The sequence below is a fragment of the Wolffia australiana genome, chromosome 6 (assembly GCF_029677425.1).
Source record: "Wolffia australiana isolate 7733 chromosome 6, ASM2967742v1".
Classification (NCBI taxonomy): domain Eukaryota; kingdom Viridiplantae; phylum Streptophyta; class Magnoliopsida; order Alismatales; family Araceae; genus Wolffia; species Wolffia australiana.
The window spans coordinates 16,152,400-16,171,310 of NC_135840.1; the positions used below are offsets into that span (position 1 = coordinate 16,152,400).

The 18,911-nt window shown below is 44.4% G+C and overlaps 2 protein-coding genes across 3 annotated transcripts; both read left to right on the forward strand.

Annotated features, from left to right (window-relative positions):
* Positions 1 to 5,055: 5,055 nt before the first annotated feature.
* LOC144704321 (topoisomerase II-associated protein) lies at positions 5,056 to 8,928 on the forward strand. 2 transcript variants are annotated; one of them, XM_078576710.1, is made up of 5 exons: positions 5,056 to 5,417; positions 5,759 to 5,922; positions 6,804 to 6,860; positions 7,007 to 7,076; positions 7,209 to 8,928. In XM_078576710.1, exons 1-5 carry the CDS (start codon positions 5,360 to 5,362, stop codon positions 8,648 to 8,650), a joined length of 1,791 nt encoding a protein of 596 aa, XP_078432836.1. In that variant the 5' UTR covers positions 5,056 to 5,359; the 3' UTR covers positions 8,651 to 8,928. The 2 variants fall into 2 exon arrangements, with proteins under 2 accessions (XP_078432836.1, XP_078432837.1); XM_078576711.1 differs by having other exon boundaries at positions 5,762 to 5,922.
* Positions 8,929 to 16,446: 7,518 nt separating this feature from the next.
* On the forward strand, positions 16,447 to 18,444 carry LOC144704618 (Pentatricopeptide repeat (PPR) superfamily protein). Its single transcript, XM_078577096.1, has one exon. It carries the CDS (start codon positions 16,687 to 16,689, stop codon positions 18,295 to 18,297), a length of 1,611 nt encoding a protein of 536 aa, XP_078433222.1. The 5' UTR covers positions 16,447 to 16,686; the 3' UTR covers positions 18,298 to 18,444.
* The last annotated feature ends 467 nt before the right edge of the window (positions 18,445 to 18,911 follow it).

Genomic DNA, 18,911 nt, shown 5'->3' on the forward strand with positions numbered 1-18,911 from the left:
TTCTCTTGCAGAGAAAGATAAATATAGAGACGGAGAAAGAGACGGGTTTATATATAGGTCGGACGAAGACGGTCAAAGGCTAATTTCAAATGGGCCCCGCACGTGCCGCCCTCTCGCACGTGCGGGTCGGTGCGCGCGTTTCCCTCTACTTGAAAATTAAAACTCCACCCGTTATATAAAATTATTGCTTATTTGCCCTTGTTAATCTCCACACGTGCAGCGAATAAATAAAAACGTGACGAAAATGCAGCCGTCCCCTTATTTAATTTATTTTTAAATATTATTTTGTCAAGTCTTTTTATGAAAGCTCAGAATAAAATTAGTCTTTTTAAACATTTCTCTCCATTTGGCACGTGCGAGTCTGCCCACGCCTTGAACTAATATTTAATCCTGTGCAAATAACTAATGCATGATGTTTATTGTGTAGTTTATTTTTCTGTCTTGGGGAATTGGCGGGCCCACTCTTCGCACGTGACATAGACGGACGAGCACGTGCTGAGAGATGGGCTGGACCGAACGGATGACAGAATTGCTGGAGGACAATTGTCGGGTTGGACGGCCCTAGTATGTTTCCAGTTATTAGCAAGGACCTAAACCTTATCTGATGTTTGGTCTGAATTCTTCAGTTGACCTGGTCCTCATCAGGTCCCAATTCTATCAGGTTAACTCGGCAGTGTAAAAAAATATCTCGCAAGAAAAGAGGTTCATGAAGGTTTTACAGACTGACAAGTGATTTTGAAGAATATGAGAAAAAAGATGAAGAGTAATAAAAAATGGGATATCATAAATTCTGTCAGATGAAAGCCAACCAAGTTGTAATTTTTTATGGTAAAGAGGAAACTACCATTGTTATTAGTATAAGATGTGATAGTTATCAATTGGAGTGGGTGTATTTTATAGTTTACTCACAACTATTGGATTTTCATTATGATTTAATCAAATGATCATGAATGCTCATGGACTAATACATATTAGGAAAATGTTTAACGTTATTAGGAAATTTCAAATTTCTGATTATGAGGCCGAAGTGAGAAAGCTGGGACACGCAATGAGTAAGGTTTACGGATGCCAACGGGATAGCTATTTTATTCTCAGACGAAAAAAGTGTCTCCTCTAGGAGTTCTGACAAATGACAAGACATAGAATCATCGGCCGGCCCCGGGATTGAGACATTTTTTTGTCCATGGATGAAATAACTGTCCTGTCTGGGTCCATGGATGGCGAATGGGACAGCCTCTACGTCTCGTGGGAGTTAAGTATGAGCCTCAAGCTCCAGACCGCCGATCACACATTCTACATCTCGTTCCATGTTCATTAATAGAACATGTTCATTATAGTGCACGTGTGATGCGTATAATGAAGTCCCTGAATACATGATCGGACTTAGTGAATTATGATGAGACCATAATACGGAGATCACTAGTCTTTAAGCATGTGTTCTAAACATTTCTATTCGAAGGATACGCAAGAAGGACATCGAAGTATCCGAATAGAATAACACTATCTAGCCTCACTCATATGATGAGTATGGCCGGTCCCGTAGCCATTAGTGTTGCGACACTAAGGATAGATAGTGGGTGTTCTTTAGTGGAAAGAGGTCACTAAATTGATCCGTACGAATCCCTGAATGGTATTATACCGAACTGTCAATCAGGTTGATTCACGTCACGGTTGTGTAAGTGGTCCTTAGACCTGAGACACCAAAGACATCTTGTGGACGGACGGTTGTACTTTGGCCATGGCCAACGAGTCTCTAATCATGGGATTCTAAACGGTCTTAGTTCGGGTGCATCAAGAAGTATATGAAGGCGATTGAGTGGTTAAAATGGGATCGTCCACCCTCGGTATAAGCGGTGACAGCTCAAGGAAGATGATGCGATGAAGTCCTTGGCCAAGGCAATGAAATATCGGAGAAGAGTTCTCCGATAATTTCCAAATGCATCAGTACTAATTTGGATGATCGATTAGGGTTTGACAGTTGACATACCCTGAGTCGTCCAAGGAGCGTCAAGTGGATGAGGGATTATACATACACGGTAACCGATGACGAACAGGTTCCATGAGTGAGTTGATACACACTCCTTTGTATCTTCTAGGACACGAGGTGTAGCTTGGCACCCCACAAGTCGGAGTCTCGACCTATCGATTGGGTTAAATCGATCCGACGTTAATTAATCTATATGATGATATAGTTAATTAATTTGGAAGGCCAATAAAGGTTATTGGGCCACTGGAGTCATTAACTAGACTGATACATGGGCCTAGAGGGTCACACGCAAATAGTATTTTGGACGTTGGAAGATATACTTAAGTTTTGGGGGTTTTATGAAAAATACCCACTTAGTATAAATAGGGAAGGCCCTGAACGAAATTCACCCAAGCCAGAATTGTTCAGGGGCCTCTCCCCTTCTTCTCCACTCGCCCCACAACCCCTCTCCATCCCTAATGTGATCGGGACGACGTAAAGACGCCGACGGAGAAAGAACGGGGCTCGTCAACGAGAAGGAGGAGATCTAACGCGCCGAGGACCGCGTGGATACGTCTAGAGGCTGCACACTTGAGCAGCTCGACTCGTCTCGCTCCAGGATCGAAGAAATCACGAATGAGATTCGTGCAAAGGTACTTCATTTAATGGTTTTTGTCGCTGTCGTTCGATTCACAAAAGTCTTCCGCTGCACATCGTTTTGTTCTGTTCATCCATGTCAAGGCCTCTAGAAACCCAACAAAGCTCCAAGCCGCCGACCCATGTCATGTGCCACATGTCAAATTCTAAGTGGTCTAATGCTGACACTAGGGATTGCCAAACGTCATCCGTCACATCACACGTCACCGTGATGGACTTGTGACGGATGACGTGACGGTGACAGTGACGAACTAGATGAGCCGTGACGGTGATGGTGACGGCGACGGTGACGTATTGCCCGTGACGGTGACGTGACGGTGACAGTGACGAACTAGATGAGCCGTGACGGTGATGGTGACGGCGACGGTGACGTATTGCCCGTGACGGTGACGTGACGGTGACGGGTAGTCCAGACACGTGACGTGACGAAAAGTCCGTCACGGATGACGTCCGTGACAGAATTTTAATACAACTTAGTAGACCTTACTCAGAAATACTTTTGACTTAATAGTCAGAAGGGTTTGCACGCAAAGCAGCTCCTGGGTTTTTCATCGAACAGATTCGAGACGACGTGGTCCTTGAACTTCTTCTTAAAGGAGACGACGCGTGGCGTGGGTACGTGACGATCGATCGCGAAGATCAATCTCCGACCACCATCCGATCCTTCTTGAACTCCTTACACACCATCCAATCGCGAAGATCGATCTCCGACCACTCCTCCGTTGTCGGATCGCGCGGGCGGACGATCACGTCCCTACAATCAACTTCCGCGCCCTGCGCGGCAAGTCTTCGGAGCAGAGGCTACTTCGTGGCGTGGTACTCGTTGGTGGAGATGCAGTCGGCATAGAGAAGCTCTTGAGAAGAACACGGAAGATCGTTGGCGATGGCGATCGATCGGATCGAAGAGAAGAGGAAGAGAAGACGGACCTGGAGGAAGAGAAGCTTGTCTTTGGTAGTAATTTCCGTCACCAGTGACGGTGACGCCATCACCGTGACGATGACGTGACTAAATGAGGATGCATGGACGCGTGACGGGTGCGTGATGGTTTTTTTCGAAATCCTCAGACGCGTGACGTGACGGTGACGTGACGAACATTTTATCACGTCACCGTTCGTCACGGCTCGTCATCCATCTCTTCATGTCCAGGGTGTCACGTCCTGGACGTGCTGTTCCCTAGCTGACACATAGTCAGCATAAGCACTACTTCGTCTCCGGACGTCAGACGTGACAAGAATGTCTTGGATGGGACAGTTTCGTACGGGATGAGACGGGACGTGGACAAAAATAATTGGAACAGGATGAACACTGGACGGGATGAATTGGATGAACTTCTAAAAGTTGGGACTTAGGACGAGATGATCTGCCCCCCCATCCGGTCCTTCGTCTCCATCCTAGACGATTGTGCACTATACCGCGAGTGGTGAGCCCGGTTTCATAAAATAAAAAAATGGGGATACACGCATAAGTAGGTGCCGGGCCTTGGTCCAGATTGAACCTCCTACCAATGGCCATCCAATGGTCTCCTCTCGGTGTGGTCTGACCAAACTTTGGTCCAAAATGGCAAACCCTTAAAGGTTGTAAACACGGTCGACAACAGTTGATGGCATGGCACGAAGATCCCTTCTGTTTTTCTGTTCAGAGGTCAAGACGGGGATAACGAATATAGTTCTCCATCGTCCCGAACGTGGACGATGGATGGGACGGGACGAATTTCGTCTCGTCTGACGTCCAGAGAAAGATTAGAGATGAAATACGGGACGATTTTCGTCCAATGATAAAAACCGTCCCGTCCAATCATACCGGGACAGTTTTTAGTCCTGTCCAGTCCTCCCAAGACGAGTTTTTGTCGCGGACGGAAAAATCCATTTTATATTTTTAGCATATTAATATATATTTTTTCAAGTTTTTTAGGGAATTGCTGAGGAGATAGAATGCAAAGGACATATGTACAATTATTTATGAGTGCCGCCTATTTGCACATACAGGGACTTTGATGCAAATTTTCATAGCGAGCCCATGTGGCAACATCTCAACCGTCGGATATAAATCCAGCAGGTTTCTGTCCAGATTTGTCCGTCCATTGTCCGAGACCTCCGTACGGACGGTTCTTTTGTCCCACAGGATGAAAACCGTCCCGACCAGTGGTCCCCAGGACGAATTTTCCTCCCGAAATTCATCTGTATCCTCGCCCGGGAAATTTTTTTCTTCCTGAGACGAAAAAATCATCCCGTCCGCGTCCCAGCATTGACGGATGACGAGTCACAACAGCTTCTTTATTATTTTAAAATACTCTCCCAGATAACTTATAAATGCATAAACTAATTCTTAATGGGCCGTCTATTCTAAATTTGACTTATCCAGCCCAATAGAAAATTAGGCATCCGGAAGATTTAACCCTATTTCTTTATCTACCTCTGGATCATGTTCTAAATAGAAGCTTTCTTTCCACGAAATCTGCTTCTGATCGAGATTCGAGGGAGAGATCCTCGTAATGGCGGCTAGATTCTGTGTTGCTTTCCGCGATTTGAGTTGAAATCGATCCCATTGATCGCGGGTCGTGGTGTTTCTTGATTTTTAGTTTCGTTGATTCTTCATCCGTTCGATCCGAGTCGCTGGGGCTGAAGACGGAGTCTTTCTCCGGCGGGAAATGTTCTTGAGGGTTGGTGCTCAGATCGAGGATTAGGGTTTCTGGGATTTTGTTGAACGGCGACGTGGCGTGGTTGTAGGGTGTGGAGATGGAGAGATTAGGGTTGCCCGGGGAATCGCCTGGAGATAATCGCCGGAATTACCCTGGTATGTTTGAAAATTTGCTCTTTTTGGAGGTTTGGTTTTCTTTGTTTCTTGATTTGGGGATTTGCGTATTTCTCATTTCTTATTATGATTTTTCCATTTAACATTTGGGGATCCGAGGGCTACCTGCTCAGAGACTTCTTCGTTTACTCTGTATTCCCATTCGGGAGGTTGCCCTAACCTATTTGCCTCCTCCTGCTCTTGATTTCATCTTTATTTTTGTTTTATTGATAACCGGGCTTCATTTTCACATTTTCCCATCCATGAATCTTAACTATTTTTGCTGTTAAATTTGAATTTCTTCTTGTTTTTCGTCTAATCGAAAGATTAATTTTTCCCCGCAGAAGGTTCATCAAGATTTGACGCTTCGCAGTACGACTTCTTTGGCAAGGATATCGTAGAAGAGGTAGAATTGGGGGGTCTTGACGACGAAGAGGAGGAAGATGTCGTATTTCTTGGGACGGAGGGCGTTGATAATCGGTATTCATCTCTTGGGAATGGAGATGAGGTAGTCATTTATATCTTCAATGAAGCGATTTTCTGTTAATTCATGTTAATTTTGTTGGATATTTAATGAACGGTCCTCTTATTGTAATCTTCCATTTGACCCAGTTAAGAGAGTTTCGGATTAAGTAACTAATCAAAATTCGTTTACACACTCTCTCGTAGTTGTTTTATTATTGGTTTTAAAGAACCCTTTGATTTTGACGTGTATTTATCTACATCTCGTAAAGATACTCTTTCCCAGACGTGCATATTACATTTTTTTGCGTGCTTCTATTTTAAAGAAGCATGGAACTTTATTTGGAGATTGAGTTATTTATAGAGAAGGACATAGCTACAGCTAAATTCATCGTAACGGAGGATTGTCAGTTTCATGAAAAGGGTTAAGGGTAATCACCAATGAATCGTGTTACATTGCCCTTGTTTTTTTATCCTCATACATGATCAGGTCAAAAATTCGTTTTTGCTTTGAGTCATAGGTGTTTATTTTATCCCTATCATTATTCTTCTCGTGTCTCTTGCATTCTCTAATGGTTGTATTTCCCTCTTCTTCTTTCATCGTTCTTTGGTTGAAGTCCAGCTAGTCATGACTCCGGCTGATTTAATTCGTAAGAGTCTTTTGGTTTATTCGAAAACACTGCTCATTGAAAACTGGTTAGTCTTTATAATTTAATGGGTGAGTCACGCTTCCGCGTTGATTGGTTCATATCTGGTCTTCAGCTTTTGACATTTTACACGAGGAGAACCCCATTTAGATCAGTCATCTTAATGTTTTGTTGTTGATCTCATATAATCCTTCATTTTTATTCTATATTAAAATAAAAAACCATGAATGTCATGTTAATTGTCACTAATGTTGATGCCATTATCTCTCTGTCGTTGTAGGTTCGAGAACTAAGATCTCTATCTTCTGTCGATCATCTCACAAGAAAACTTTCTAAGGTTAGTTCCTGTGAATCTTTAGTGTACTTGATCTTTTTATGATAAATGTTAGTTATGGCTAGGATGCATCATGCACATCCATCGACATCTTTTTGTATCAATTTTCTATCTCGTTTTTAATTATTTGCACTCATGTCTCATTGCAGTTGAACCACGACGGTAGTGATCTGGGGAGCATGGGAACGATCAGCGACAGAGGATTTCTCTCTGGAGCGAGTGAGCGATTCCTCTGTCATATATTTATTTATTTGTTCTTGAAATTTTTGCCAGTCGTTCACTATATCCTATCATTGGCTAGAAAAATTGAATTTTTTTTTCTGTCGCTGACCCGAGCAAGCTTCTTTTCAGGTTGGTCCCAAGATGTGGACCTGAAAAACTTCGGGGAGCCTGAGGCATTACTACCCTTGGATGAAGAGCGGGTACAAGAAAACAGGCACTGGCCTCAGGGCCCATTCTCAGTGGAACCCATGTACAGGGCCTCGTCGTTCCCAGACCTGCCACAACCGCAGTTTCACCTTCATAGCCATCCCCTTGCAGTACCTTCTCCTCAATCCTTCCCATTTGCGCCGTTTCCCTCGCCCAGCCCGCCAAACCTCTCTCCCCCTCTGACCCATTCACACCACCCTCCTCTTCTCTCCCGCCGGGGGAGGCCGCCAACGTACGGCTCACGGTACATGACAGCGGAGGAAATCGACGGCATCCAGAGAATTCAGCACGCTGCCACCCACCCCGGCGACCCCTATGTGGATGACTACTACCACCAGGCCTGCCTTGCGGCGAGGTCAATGCACCATTTCTTCTGCCCGAGCTCTGTCCGGGAGCTGCCCCCTCTGGCCCGACCCACTGCTGAGCCGCACGCTTTCCTGCAAGTGGACGCACTCGGGCGGGTCCCCTTCTCCTCCATTCGCCGCCCCCGGCCATTACTCGAGCTCGAAGCTTCGGCCTCCCCCCCTGCCACAACCCGGCCACTTGCAGAGGAGCCGTTGCTGGCAGCACGGATTGCCATCGAGGATGGCTTCTGCCTCCTCCTCGACGTGGACGACATTCACCGGCTGCTCCAATTCAATCGCCCGCCCGACGGTGGAGCCCAACTGAGGTGGCGTCGCCAGGCCCTGCTCCAGGCCTTAGCTTCGTCTCTCCAGCCCGGGCTACTCCCAATTGGGTCTCTGCCCAAGGGAAGGAAGCTCCTCTGCAGTTTCCTCCAGAGGCTGGAACCCAACAGTGAACTTGCCGGCGCCATCTGCGCCAACATCTTCTACCACTTGCGCGTGCTTGAGCCTTTGGACCGGCTGGCCAGGGCGGTGGCGTCTTGCACCGGGGGACTTAACCTGGGTTCGCTGGGCGGCTGCCTCGTGTCCATAGCCCAGTCGAGGGAGCCGCCGCCATTGCAGCCCGGCGGCGGGGCGGTGTTGGCGGTCAAGGCTGTGCTGGAGCGGGCTACAGAGTTGTTGACCAACCCGGCGGTGGCGGCGAGCTTGAGCGGGTCAGAAAGAGCGAGGTGGCAGGCCTCGTTTGACGCCTTCTTTGGGGTGTTGACTCGGTACTGCATTGGGCAGTTTGAGAGGATCGTGGCGGCAACCCAGGGGAAGATGGACGAGGCGGCAAGGGCCGTTGCGCGGGAAATGCCTGTTGAGCTGCTCCGCGCGAGCCTGCCGCACACCGATGAACACCAGAGGAAGATGTTGTTGGAGTTTGCGCAGAGGTCTGCCTCCCGGGCCTCAGCCGCGCCTGACTCTCACAGTACCACTGCTGGTGCTGGGCCTTTTGCTTCTCCCTCCATCATTGGCTGAAAGTGAAATGATGCTTGGACTAGCATCAGTGTTGCTGAACATTAGGCGCTGCCTCGTTGGTGGGTCTCTCTATGTTTATCTCTTTCTCTCATTCTACATCTGTTTTTTTTCTTTGTTTCCTCTCTCTATCTTTATGAGGGGCATTCCTGGATTTGAGGGAAGCAACGGTTGGGCTGCCCCCATTACTTAAATAGTTGGCTGTCCCTGAAGGGGATGTTGGATTAGTGGCAGGCACAAGTGAATGGAATAATCGTGGGGCAGATTAATAATTTTCTGAATATTTGGCTTTCTTTAAGGTGGGTCCCTCTAATTTTTCTATCCCTTTTTTCCCATCTCTGTTTCTACATCTATTACTTCTCCATGTCATTTTCTCTGTCTCTCTCTCCATTTTTGGGCAACGAAGTCAGCAGGAATATTTAAACAGAAGAATGGCATGGAGTACCTATAATTGGAACCTGCATAATCAGAGGTCAAATTATTATGATATCTGTTGAGCATGACGTACATTTTATGTGGTGCTGAGCTAACTGAGCAGAACATAATCAGTTTGACACTTGGTAAACCCCAAATATACTTGATTCACAGTTAGAATTATTGAGTGATTTTTTATCTTTTAAAACCCTCTTAAACATTCCTATGTCACTTTGGTTTAATCATACACTTTAAAATAAATGTCTTAGAGGACTTTTAAAAGGGAATTTTGGCATAGTACACAAATGCATTACACAATGGAATGATGAGTGCTGCAGACCGAATCAAACATGTGTAGATTCTTTAAAAGAATAAATTATTACAACTTCTTTGACATTTTTCTCTACTGTAAACAAGTTAAATGAATTAGAATTTTGAACATTAAATTAATTATATCTGACAACTGAAAAAAGAAATATTCGTACAGAAGATTAATAAAACTGAAAAGTCATAACTAAATTTAATATTACGCTATATTTTTAACAAACACTAAATATTGCCATAAAGAAAAGTTCCATAAAGTAGATAGTCGAGAAAAGAAAACTAGAGAGGAACAGAGGCAAGATGATGCAACAGGGAGAGGCGGCAAAAGAGTCACCAGCGGCAGGCGTCAGCGGGAACACTTAGCAGTTGGTACTCAGTGGGTGGTGGACAAAACTTCAATTTTTTAAAATACATATGCAATTTCCCTTTATTCTTTTTTATTTTTATGTGTACCTGCATATGAAAAATGATGTGCACCACCACAAGCTCTTGGTGAAAGACAGCGGCATTCATTACATGATTGGCATGTCATGATGGTGTGCAAGGCCAACCCTCTGAGTTGTGCCATGAAAATTTCAACCCCTGTATGTATTTATATTTCCATAAAGATTAATAACCAAGGTGACCATTACAAGGATCATAGTCTTTTGATTTTAGTTACGTGCATAATATTTTACTATTCATTTAATGGTGTGATAAAAAATATATTGGTTAACATTTTCACTTGAATAAAAAAAATTAAGAAGCATAAATTAGGAACTTTCTCAATTAAAAGGTAATTATCCCAGTTCTGAAAGTTGGTACGATAACTACAAAGCATCAATTTCATTCAAGGTTCTCTACTTATCTCTCCCTTTCTTTCTCATTCTCCCCTATGAATTTCCTTCTAGCTCTAGGGTTTCAAGCTCTCTATTTTACTATGATGAACCATCTTTCACATTCTAATTATGATGGGTCAGAGGGTACTCTAAATTCTCCATGTCATTGGATCCACATAATTCTCTTCTTAATCACCTTGAGAGAAAAATGAAGTCAACACTCGTATGCCTTTCTACATCAATAACATCTTTATTGTAGTGTTGTTTCAAACCTACTTTTCAGATTTCTAAGAAGAAGGAACAGTTGATCAAAGATGATAACCATTTTTTTATGAAATAAAAGAGGATAAAATTTTTTTATTTTTCCAAGTCTCGTCTTTCTTTGAGCTTTCTCATCAAAGTGAATTTATCATGATCACAACACATTTCTCTTGACCTTAAATTATATGATCAAATTTTTATTCACTCAAGTCAAAATTCAAGATCAAAGGTGCATCCTTTGATGATGGTCCCTAATTTTAAAAACTCAATTTTAAAGTAAGATCAAAGACCGAAGCTCCGTGTTTTTGAAGTTAATATTTATGTTTGAAGCTATAGAAAAAATTCAAAGGCAAGAAATCAAGACAAGGAAGATACGATTAAAGTCAACTCCACCTTAGTAATCCCCATTAACTCAAATGTAGGAACCAATTTGAAAGAGAAAGCATCAAGAAAATTTCAACCGTGGAGTTAGAAACTTCATTCATTTTTAGGCAACTTTGCAGTTAGCCTTCTCATTGATTTTTATCAGAAGGAGTTATCTGTACACATATTTTTTGCTTGGGATTCTGGTCATATTGGTTAACGATATGACAACTACGTGAGACCAAGACACTATCAAACTCTTTAAGATTCTTTAAGATTGGAACTCAGATAAGTCTGAATTCGGAAGTTTTATGTCGTTTTTTTAAAATTTAGACTTATGAAAAAAGATTTATGAAAACAATAACCTCCTAAATACTCTTGAAATAATAAAGAAAAACGGGGGGGGGGTCGATATTCATCTTTGAAACTTTTATGTGCTTGAAAATGAAAGAAATAAGCATAGAAGTAATATATATATATATGTTTATATTTTTTGGATTTTATAGAATTTCATAGGAGTTTATAGGATTTATAATCAATCAGAAAGGTCAAATATAATTCATCATAATTTTATGTATTAAATTCAAGTCTAAAATGACTAGAAATGATGACTAATATTTTTAGAGATTTTTCTATAATTTATCCTAAGGATAAAAAGACTAGAAATGATATAAAAATTATATTATTTTAAACTTTTACATACTTATCAAATGGTAAAAAATACAAAAATTACATTTCTGTGGTCTGGTGCAGCAGTTGACAACGAACTTCAACACGTGTGTGAGTTGTGGGCACCAGGTTAGGGGGATGGATACACATGGGTCACGGATCATCCTAGATGAATCCAGTCTTAGCCAAAAATTGGTAGTCCAGAGAAGGGAACAGAGTGAGATGGAATAGGAGTAGACAGACTTTTGAATGGATTTAGAAGAAATTCAAACGGAGACAAAACATGATGAGAAATTAGAAGGGAAAATGGATGAAGTTTTTTATGAAATTTCAGGTTTATAACTGGAGAGAATTGAAGGTTTAAATATAGAAATTTACGTATTCTAGAAGAGAAAATGGTAGAAAATGGAAAGATAAAGAGAGAAAGTGATGTAAAATGAATTAAAAGAGAGACAAAGAGACATGGAATAAAGAGAGAGAGAGATACAATTAAACTTGCTTTATTGCATTTGTTTAAGTGTATCTCTGTTTGTTTATTGCGTTTATTGCGTAGTTCAGCATCATGCGTTGCCGTATTAAACAATCATTGCTTACCGAATTATGCCTTCAAAACCATGAACCCACCAAGAGGCAGTGCCCCAACCCAAGACAGATCTGGGTCAAGAACTATAGGTCCTGAACGTACGGACGTGGGAACTTCTTGTGCCGTACAGAGTCACCCTCGTTCAAACCATTCAGTAATCATTGACTACTTTGAACACATTGGTGATGGATACTGTGCATGCTTGTTGTGCTGGGTGATGAACCCGCACAATAAGATAAAGCGGCAGACCGACAAAAGCACCAACGTGTTTTGGTGACATTTCAAAGCTTGCCATCCTGCTCATCATGCGGAGCTCAAGGAAGAGGTGTTGGAAGACCTTGATTAGCCGCATATATCCAACAAAATGCAAAGCAAACAACATGGAGAGCCAAGCCGACGAGGGCCGATGAGAGGGCATACGCCAAAGGAAACGAACAATGTCATTGCACAATTTATATGCATGGCTGATTCACCGTGGAGCATTGTTCAGAATGTCGTGTTCAAGGAGATGTGGCATTACGTGAAACTTTTGGACTTAGATCCTCCCAGTGCGAAAGTCATTAAGTAGTGGACCATCCAAATGTATGGTCGCATGAAACAAGATGTGAAGAAGCTATGGGAGAATGTGGACCGAGTGTCACTCACCGTAGATGCGTGGACTACTGAGAACTGTACTGGACTACTAGACATCATCGTCCATGGGGTGGACGATAAATGGTTGTACCGAGAGCGAGTACTTGCCATCCGAGAAATTGTTGGCAAGCACAATGGGGACAACATGGCATCCATCGTTCTCCAGGCCCTAGAAGAATTATGTCTGTGGTCGAAGGTCAGCGTTCAGCGTCAAGCTTATCTTATTAATTAAGCTTGTGACTTTACATGTGGCCGGTATTTATGCAAGTGTACGCCGTGACTACTGATAATGCCACGGCGAATAGGAGTATGTTGGCATTGATGGCGAGAAAGATAAAGATCATTAACCCAACGTTAAGTGCCAAAAGGCACGTCCCATGTGTTGCACACATTCTGAACATTGTCATGCAAGTGGAAATAAAAGGCTTCGGCATTCCTTCGGCCCAAGCTGTAGAGCCCGAAGAAGGCGACGTGACCAGGACAGCAGACCACTATGATAGTGACCAAGACAACGAACTTGGAGATATGTTCTCAGCATCTAACGACAATGACGGAGCACGCCGGCCATTATGTTTGGGTGATACAGTTGCAAAGGTGTGGACACTAGTGCGCAATATTCAGAGATCTACGCAACGGAGAGAACATTATTCAAAGGCATGTAAAGATGACCTCGAAGTCGAGGACTCTAACATGGTCGTCTTAGACTGTCCGACCCGATGGAGCAGTACTTACGCTATGTTAGCCGCCGCCGTGAAGAAGCATGATGTAATTGATGAAGTGTCGAAGGACTTTTGGCCAAAAGGGGAAGGAGACAAAGATATCGAAGGAGGAGTGGGAGTTGACGATAGAGTTTTGTCTCATCCTTGAATGTTTCGCCATATCCACCCATCATCTTTGCAAGACAGTGATGTATTATATCTCATAGACGACCTCAAAGAACACATGGAGTAAGTGGTCCAGCAAATCGAAGATGGAAATTTCTTCACATGCATACGACAGTTGCATGAAGGAGATCGTTCCAACATGGCGCAAGTGTGTAAGGCGATGCATTGCAAGCTTGCACAATATGCAGAGATCTTATGGGCGAATGAGGCAATCACTGCCGTGGCATTGATGGATCCATTCCACAAAGGGTCAATGCTCCGTCCGGGCGTCCGAGAAGCAACCATCGCATACGTGGACTGAGAGGGGACGCTGAAGAGGGGCACTCAAGAGGTAAAGAGTTGGACTCTTGGCTGCATAACATTATGCAAAAAGTCCAACCGGCACGTGCGTCAACAAGGTTGGCATGGGACGAGTTCAACCAATACCTAACGGAGGTCGTGCCTAATGAGGGAATGTTCACTCCACTATCTTGGTGGGCCAGCACATGGGCGAAGTGTTTCCCCTTTACTTGCAGTTATTACAAGGGAGCTGTTGTCCGTATGTGCGACAAGCATGTTCTCGGTGGCAATGCTATTGTCACATACAAGAGATCACATATGTTGCTGATAAGCATCGAAATGCTCATCACTGTGAAGTGCTGACAACAAACGATGGTACACTGATGTTGAGCTGGATTCGGATGGCGATGATGGACAAGATGGGGTAGTCGCATGTGCTCGAGGTACACATCAAGTACATGAACTACATTTTTTCCATTTTTTACGTAACCATCATTATTTATTTCTTATCTTTCGCTATGCATGTGATGACCAAGTAATAACAAACCTCTGACAGAGCCGTGGGGAAATTCCTAGGGAAAGGGCGTATTTTTGACAGTTACATATTACAAAAGGCCTCCTTTGTAAATTTAGACTTAACGATTTATATAAAATTATATTTTTATTTATTGAATTTTGCAACATTCTCCTGAAAAATTGTTGAATTTCCCAAAATTAATAATTCACACTTAACGAAACAAGTAAAGTAGTTAGTTCAAATCTGCACTTTATTTAATAATATAAATATTGGTTCCACAAACCATGTTGAAGCACCAAAAAGTGGGGGAGAATTTATTAAATACTTCTGCAACAGTTTCCTAAAAAATTGTTGAATTTTCAAAAATTAATAATTCACAGTTAACCAAAACAGTTACAGTACTCAGTCGTATTTCTTCTTGCATGCTTCGGATTGGTCATGACCACTAACGAGGACGGTAGGATCCCTCATCATACGACACACAAAGAAGAACAGATGATGGGGCAGTAGGGGTGCATAAAAAATAAGAGAGGTCCATGGATGTGACTTGATCGCATCCATTGGATCCATTACATAGATTTTGTAGAAATTAAGGCAGAAATAGTATTTTGAATCTATTTTCATAGATCAGTCTCACTGAGGCATTTTATATATTGACATTGTATGCATTTGATTTTCTTTTATTTTTTAATTTTATTCATATTTTATATTATTATAAAGATTCAAATTAAAAATTAAAATTAAAAATTTATATGAAATGTAATATATTAATATAATCTATGAATTATCCATTAATAATATATATACTTATCTCTTAACTATCGTTCTTCTACATTATCTTCTAGCTCTCTCTCTATCTGATTTCTTATACTCTTCCAAAAATTCAAATCTCACTCTCTCTCTGTCTCTGTCTCTCTCTCTCTCTCTCTATCTGGGTGTCTCTCTCTATATGTGTCTCTTTCTATTTCTCACATTCTCTCTCTCTTAATCTGAAACTCTTATCCTATACCTATAATCTACATCACCCAAATAATCTTTAGAAAATTAGATAATCTCTTCCCTAATCTATCTAATTTTTATCTTATTTCTTCTTTGTCCTTCCTTTTATCTTCTACTAAAGATAAATACACCTCTTCACTATTTTCCAAATATTTATATCCGTCATTACAATATTTCTCTATCCTATCCTATATATAATCTTAATATCACTCAAAATAAATAATCATTATAATTAAATATCATGCTAAGCTTAGTATCCGTACTCTTGTATCTTAATTGTAAATATAAAATAACCCTTCCACTAATATCTTACACTCTCCCCTTATTACTAAACCATCAGATTTATTATTCCTCTTACTAACTATTTCTAGTCTCTATAAAAAGTTAAATTATATTATGCACTTTTCTTTTCGTAAAATTCCATTATATTAATTTCGTTCAAACATTAATTGTGGCCCACAAGTATATTGCAATTTCGACATATTAATTTCGACATTTGACAATAATACGTCACAAGTATATTGCAATTTCAACATAACTAATTTTTTCAAGACGTAGCATCTGTGGGCGTGCACAATGGGATTTACGTATATGACGGGTGAGGCAAATTTAAACCTCAAAAGAATTTAGAAATTTCCCATATGGGATTGCGATGGAATGAGAAAAAATATGCGGATATCAGTTACCGATATCTGGATATCAAAAACCGATATCCGGCATCCAGTATCCGTCGCGTCCCTCTACGTACGGTATCCGGTACCGATATCCGTCTACCCCTCAAGACAGATATGATCCGATATCCCATATCCGGCACCATCCCATTTTTTCCTGGATATCGGATATTAGTTGTCAGAGACCGGATGACGGATGGACATCGGTAGGACGAACACTAGGGTCAATAATGGGGTTATAGCCCACGAACCCCGCTCAACAATCAACACACACACAAACGCCACACTAGAAAAAGCCCAAATAGAACCTGAGCCCAAAATCGAACCCACAGCAGCCCCGTAGTCCGTAGACTCCCCTCCCCCTCACCTTCCCCCCTCCCCTTCACCGCAGATAAGAGCAGCAACCCCCCAGCGGATGAGAAGATCGACCCACCTCCCCCAACCCCCTCCCCAATCTCTACAATCTAGAGAGAGAAACAACCCATCTCCGATTCTCCAGACACCCCACACACTCCACCATAGAGGCATAGACCAACCCATCTCCGGAAATCGCCACAGAAGCAGAGAAACCCATGAAGAGACGAAGCCGAAGAGACTAGCCCAGCCCAGCCCGAGCTCCCGGCCATGGCGGCCTCCCTCCCCTCCCCCTCCCCAGCTCTTCCCCCCCGGCCATGGCGGCGAAGGACCCCCACCACCCTCTCCCTCAAAACCCATCCCCGCCCACCCCCCCTCTCCCTCCCCCACCGCGCCAAAGACCCCCGCCTGGCCGACGCCCTGGTCCAGCTCGAGCAGACCGTGGCTCGCGGCCTCCGCCCCCCCGTCGAGCCCGCGACCGAGCTCGTCTACGAGCTCTGCCGCGCCAACAAGCTCCGCAAGGCCCTCCGCGCCGTGGAGCTCATGATCTCCGCCAACGCCGCCCCCTCCCCTTCCGCCTTCGCCTTCCTCGTCAACCAGCTCTGCAAGCGCGGCAACGTCGGCTACGCCATGCAATTGGTGGAAAAGATGGAGTCTTGCGGGTGCTCCCCCACCACGGCGACCTTCAATTCCTTGGTCAGAGGCCTCTGCATCCATGGCAGCCTCCAGCAGAGCCTTCAGCTCCTCGACCGCCTCGTCGCCCGCGGGCTCACCCCCAACGTCTTCACCTTCTCCTTCCTCCTCGAGGCCGCCTACAAGGAACGTGGCGTCGACGAGGCAGCCCGGCTGCTCGGCGAGATCGTCGCCAAGGGGGGCCGCCCCAATTTGGTCAGCTACAACGTCCTCCTCACTGGGCTCTGCAAGGAAGGCCGGTTCGAAGACGCCATTGCCCTCTTCAGAGAGCTCCCCAGCAAAGGATTCCGCCCCAATGTGGTCAGCTTCAACATAATGCTGAGGAGCCTGTGCTACGACGGGCGGTGGGCCGACGCCGAGGAGCTGCTGGCGGAGATGGCGGCGAGCCGCTGCCACCCGTCGGTGATCACCTATAACATCATAATTGGGTCGCTGGCTGTGGCCGGGCGCGCGGCGGAGGCCTGCCAGGTGGTCGAGGAAATGGCGCACAGAGGGTACAAGCCGAATCCTGCGAGCTTCAACCCAATTCTGCAGCGGCTGTGCAAGGACGGCGAGCTCGCCGCCGCTGAGCGCTGCCTCGACGACATGCTCCGCCGCGGCTGCGCCGCCAACGACGGCACGTTCCATGCCCTGGCCGGGCTCTGCGGCCGGGGGATGGCTGCGGAGGTGCTGGGGCTCATCCGCCGCCTCGCCTCCGCGCAGAATTCCCCGCCCCGGGAGCTCTACCGCGCCGCCATCGCCGTGCTGTGCAAGAAGGGCAGCACTCTCGCCGCCCTGCAGCTGCTGGAGGAGATGGCAAGAGAAGGATTCGCGCCGGATTCGCATACGATATCGTCGCTGGTGCGGGGGCTGTGCCTGGAGGGGATGCTGGCGGCGGCGAGGCAGATCTTTGAGGTGATGGAGGAGAACGGGAGCCGGCCGGACATGGACAATTACAATGCTCTGATACTTGGCCTGTGCAAGGCCAGGAGGACAGACCTTGCAGTTGATGTGGTGGCAGAGATGGTGGGCAAGGGGTGCACACCAGGGGAGACTTCATACTCAATTATCATTGAGGGGCTCGCCCACGAGGACCAGGCCGACCTCGCCACCGTCGTCCTGGCCGAGCTCCAGGCCCGCGACGCTGTCGCCCGCTCCACCGCCGAGAGGATCACCATGCAGTATGATCTTGACCTCATCCTTGACTGATACCTCTTCCTTTGAACATCATCTTGTTTTTTTCACTCCAGCTGATCTGCCACCCAAGTCTCCCTTTTTCATGTATGAGTGGGTGGGTAATATTGTCTTCCACATTTGATTTTTTTATTTCCCTAATAATTTGAGTTATGATCATCACATTGTGGCCATTTTATTCCTTCTAGTCCTCTCAATGGCATCATGCCCAAGAGTTGGTTTTTTAATTTCATTTGGAGAAGGTGCCCAAGAGTTGGTGCAACACAGCACCATACTTTTTCTCTTATTTTAGGCCTTTTTCTTTGTAGGCTGACACCACCCAGGTCTCTTTTTTTTTCTGCACACGTGTTTTTAATTAGAGGAAAGATCACCTCCGTGCGACCAATTTTTTTTCATTCTGTCAGTTTACATTTCATCATGCTCAAGAGATGGTGCAAGAGTTTTTGCAACACAGCACCATCTGTTGCCGCTCAAGCCTTCTTTTAACCTTTAAACCTTTGTGGTCTCATGTCTTCCAAATTGGAATTTTTTTATTGGCATTTGAGGCATGGCCATCTCTCAATGACAATGCTTTTGTGAGTTTCAATTCCATAAAGACCAAAGTTGGTGCAAGTGTTGTACAAATCCCT